This window comes from Gavia stellata, chromosome 1 (genome assembly GCF_030936135.1).
Source record: "Gavia stellata isolate bGavSte3 chromosome 1, bGavSte3.hap2, whole genome shotgun sequence".
Lineage (NCBI taxonomy): Eukaryota > Metazoa > Chordata > Aves > Gaviiformes > Gaviidae > Gavia > Gavia stellata.
Window position 1 is genome coordinate 126,347,230 of NC_082594.1, and position 4,633 is coordinate 126,351,862.

At 46.1% G+C, this 4,633-nt stretch overlaps 1 protein-coding gene across 1 annotated transcript; it reads left to right on the forward strand.

The window, feature by feature from the left end:
- The first annotated feature begins 476 nt into the window (after positions 1-476).
- On the forward strand, positions 477-1,856 carry LOC104264608 (apovitellenin-1). Its single transcript, XM_059826235.1, has 3 exons — positions 477-537; positions 932-1,091; positions 1,757-1,856. Exons 1-3 carry the CDS (start codon positions 477-479, stop codon positions 1,854-1,856), a joined length of 321 nt encoding a protein of 106 aa, XP_059682218.1.
- Positions 1,857-4,633: the final 2,777 nt, after the last annotated feature.

Below are 4,633 nucleotides of genomic sequence, written 5' to 3' on the forward strand. Positions count from 1 at the left end.
TGTGATGCACTCCCTAGCACAATATTCTTTAGAGCAATTTACCAAAAAAAAATCAAACAAAAAAAATCCGACATTATGAATTTTTCAGTTGTAGTTATGTGTGGAGGAAACCTATTCTGACCTCTGCCGGTTTTAGTAGTTTGCTCACGTGCTGAAACAAAGAATTTTAGCTCTCGTATAAAAGAAGTAGCTTTAACTATCACATATTTCTTAGAGCTCTGAAAGCTATCATTCATTGTGGATATTTGTGATTATACAAATAAAAGGACACTTTCATTTTTATGCTATCTTTTCCTCACTTCTTCAGAGGAAATGCAGTGTGATCTTTCCTGTTCTCTTCTTCACTTATTGGTTAGGTTTGTTGCAAAAATCTGGTGTTTAATTGACATGTTTTATTTCTCTGAAAACAAACAAAACATTGTATGCTGATTCCAGCAGGTATCTTGGTGTAGAGAGTGGAACTGGTACTGCAAACCATGCTGCAGTCCAGAGCATTGGTGATAGCTCTGATTCTACTCCTTAGCACCACTCTCCCTGGTAAGTCTGAAAAGCTTTTCGGTCTGCCTGAGACAAGGCTCAGCTCTATGGGTTCTCATTTGCCTTAGAGAAGTCTAACCCATCCATAAAGTAGGACTGAGGCCCAATAACACGGTTCAAGACCATGAATATATAGTGCTTGACAGCGTGAAACCAGTTGGTAGGGGCCTGGCATGAAAATTGTCCGTACCTCGTGCAAATACTCTGCATGTAAGGCGTATGACCTAGATGCCCAAAAATGAGTGATGAGGTGCTGCCGGATGCTGCTAGAGCGAATTCTGGGGGAGGCTTTGAATCTCAGAATTTCAAGTCTCTTCACACTGCGCCTGCGGGAAGATATCAGAGACACAAGTGACTGGAGAAGCCTCATGGTTTTTTGCCTCCTCTTTCTCAGAAGTGCACTCAAAGTCCATCTTCGAGAAAGACCGTCGTGACTGGTTGGTCATCCCCGATGCAATTGCAGCTTACATCTATGAAACTGTGAACAAGATGTCCCCTAAAGTTGGTCAGTTCTTGGTGGATGCTGCCCAGACTCCAGTAGTTGTTGTGACCAGGTATGGAAAGATCCTCTGCGCTAATGCTGCAACAGCCATGGCTGAAAAGGGAGAGGGAGGAGTGGGAGAAAGAACACATTAATCAAGTATCTATATGGGGACACCCAATGGGAAATGAATCAGCAACCAAAGCCTGATGTCACTACAGTGGGGGCAGGGTGCTGGAAGGTGGGGTGGGGTGATATGGTTTCACATGAAAGTGCAAGCTCTTCCCAGGGATGCACATTGAACATGACAATGCTTGTGGGGATAGCTGGTACTGCTCTTTGTACATGGGTAGTGAGGGAGGGGGCCACTGGCTGGTGGGGGATCAGCCCCCAGAAGGGTGCTGCGGTGCTGTCTGTGAGGGGCTGAATACTGAAGGTGCCAGGAAACGCTGCTGTCACTCAATGCAAATCGCAGAATCGGCTCTAGCTGTGAATACATATTCCTCAAAGAAGGGGAACGAGTTTCATCCCAAAAGGAAAAGCATGATGACCCTAGAGATACAGTTTCAGGTAACTTATGGCAAACACATACTGCCTATTCCTGTCTTCTGAGGAAAGCCCCTCTAGGACTGCTGAGGACCTCTGCACTCTCAGTGACAGGCAGTGTGATAACTACAGCAGACAGAGATACCCTCACGTATTTGTGTATCTTACCACATACACTGTCGTCTCCTGCAGGAACTTTCTCATCAGAGAAACGACTAAACTCAGTATACTGGCTGAACAGCTGATGGAAAAAATAAAGAACCTGTGGTACACAAAAGTCCTAGGCTACTAGCCAGATGAAGACAAGTCAGTGTTTCCTGATGTGAGTTGGTAACACCCTGCAGTGTCCTCTTTCCCCTTGCCCCTACTACGGACCAAGATCAGTCAAGAAGACAGAATCGACGCTCCTCTTAATGCCACTAGAGGGAACCCAGCTTCAGAGACCAAAGGATGGAAGGCATCTGCTGAAGTCTCCCCCAAAAAAAACCCCGCGGCTGGGCATGGGGAAGGCAATGAGATTGTAGAGCTCTTCTGTAGCCAAATCCTGAAAATTAATTCCTCCTGAATGGCTTGGCCATTGCCCCTCTAATAAAAAAATGTTGGTTGTTACACTTCCTTAAGTTTCCTCTTTGTATTGACCGTTACAAAATCACATCCACCTTGGCATCCCATTCTGCTGAGACTGCAGCTGTGATTCACCAGAAGTTGTTGCAGGCAGTGCTAACAAACCCTGACCGTTCAGGCACTTTTAACTAAGCTCAGGTTCTTCTGGGTGGAGGGGGCACTACCTGAGCATCTTTCAGGGTAGCCACAACATGGCAACTGCAACCTCACACCAGGAAAGACCATGAAATTTAAGTCCTACTGATTGGGCTCCTTGGTTAGGTAAGAAGCAAATAGGTGCACCTGTATCAAGTGTCTGAAGATTTCAGATCATTTAGGAAAAAATGTGCCAGTAAACTGAACTGTCCGTCAATCTGAGCAGCACTTTGAAAGTATGTTACATCAGCCAGCCAGTGAGGCTACTGAATAGCATTTCCAAAGGAGAAATGAGAGGAAAATTTCTCACTGTCTTCAAGACGGAGGGTGACCAGTTTATGAGAGGGGCACCTATGCCCAGGACTGTCTGTGAAGACCTGGCAGGTCCTTGTTAGCCCTGTGTAACTGCCTCATCTCAGATGCCCACATTGGATAAAGAAATCCATCTACTTTACCATTAAGCAAGCAGAAACAAGTAGGCAATTTGTCTGAAATCACAATGGGAGACTGTGGCAGAGGCTAAAACAAAACCCTGCTAGCCTGAGATCTAGGAGTCACGTGCACATGGGCAGAGCTACTGCTTAGGAGGGACAGCATCGCTACAACTGGCAAAAGGAGATTTGCCTAATAACTGCAAAGCAACGCTGCTGTCTTTTAAGGTGCATCTCCATTCACTTTCCCCTCATTGGAGTCTTAAACCTAAAACTTTGTTCTGCTTCAGCATTACCCTTAACTATCTGTCAGGACTTGAGAGCACCAGTAATGGCCCTCACCTGGGACCCTCATCCACGCAGCCTGCCTATGGACCCAGGAGCCACACCTAAGCTCAGGCTCTGGGCACCCAGACCTGTGGCTGCTCCCCGCTCTCTTGGCTTACTGGAGGGTTTTCTTGCACGGATGCTGGATCTACATTGTAGGTAGCCTCATTCTATCCTTGGTTGTGCTTCCTGGATGGACCTTGGACCTATGCTGTAGCCTTGCCTCCAGCTCTGCCTCCTGCTGTCCTGAGTGGGCTCCCCGGTACAGCTGAAGGACACTGTCACAGTTAGGTACAGTGGGACTGTGCCCTGGCTGGGGACATCACTACCTGTGCTGTGGTCTCTGCTGGCTCCTGGCTTGTCCTCCCTCTTGGAACATCCCAGCTCTTGCTGCTGCCTGACACTATTTCTAGATTATCAGGTAATCAACAATTGAGTAGGGGAAACAGGAAAAGCAGAGAAGCCCAAGGAGGAATTGGGAGATGTCAGTGCATGGCCCTTCCCATGGAAGTGTGCAAGAGAGCAAAGGGGGAGGTGGGGGGGTGACAGGGAGAAGGGAGAAGCAATAGAGATTGAAGGAAGTAAAAGAATCAGCAGTGATTGCTCTAAAAGCTGAATGTATTTCCTCAAGCCTATCTCTTCCCCCCTGCTGGGTTTGACTATGGAAATTAGCTCAAATAGCTGACAAAAGGCTAATTAACAGATGAAGGCTATATTTCATCTGGTATCTCTGTGCCAACCTCCACTAGCATTGGTGGGAGAACTGCCCTGACACCACATACACAGTTCCAGGCCTTTATTTTAACCTGTTCTCCACATTTTACAAGTGTATTCGACCATCTCAGGAGAGCAGGCTTTGCCATTGTTGAGCTTCAATACTCCTACTGCTTGGGCAGCATTTGGGGTGGCGGAAGAATGCCCTAAGCTAACAGTAACACTCTTTCTCCAACTTGAAGTGCTGGGTACTGAAAATGTGTGTGCCCACTTTCTTTCTCAATGATTAGAAAGACTTGCTGCCAGCAGTACTTGATTCTCCAAAGCTTCCTGTTGTCCCATTCTGAATTTCATCTCCAAAGATCTTTCCTACTGAGAGGAGTCTGCTTCAGCACAAACCTGAACATGTTGTAGCTGTTGTCCTGTTGGAGCAATTTGGTAGTCTGTCGATAATACAGAAGAAATGAGTCCCCTATGTTTTAGGGTTGGTTATTTTATTGTTTTGTTTTGGTTTTGTAATTATCAGTCGGATCAGCTATCAATATAAACTTGCACTTAACCATTTGTCTGGAATAAAAAATCTCATTTCACATTTTCTATGCCTCAGCAGCTGCTTGGTACCATGCGCAATCAGAATGAAATCAGCGTCCCCATGCAGAGCAGCAGGTTCTTCCATCTCCGGTTGCTTCACCACTTCTGCAGAGCTCTTTTGCAGGTTTCTTTATTGCTGCCTGTTTTGCTTAGACTGTCTGGCTTCCCTGGTCATGCATGAATGTGCACATGCATATTTATTATGTAAACGCACCAGTATTTAGAAGAAGGTTTAGAAAAGCACAGT

Excerpts from the sequence above, each read along its gene's own strand:
- LOC104264608 (XM_059826235.1), top strand. The coding sequence starts at position 477 with ATGCTGCAGTCCAGAGCATTGGTGATAGCTCTGATTCTACTCCTTAGC. Across the intron at positions 538-931 it reads CCTTAGCACCACTCTCCCTG|AAGTGCACTCAAAGTCCATC; the intron begins GTAAGTCTGAAA and ends CCTCTTTCTCAG. Across the intron at positions 1,092-1,756 it reads CCAGTAGTTGTTGTGACCAG|GAACTTTCTCATCAGAGAAA; the intron begins GTATGGAAAGAT and ends CGTCTCCTGCAG.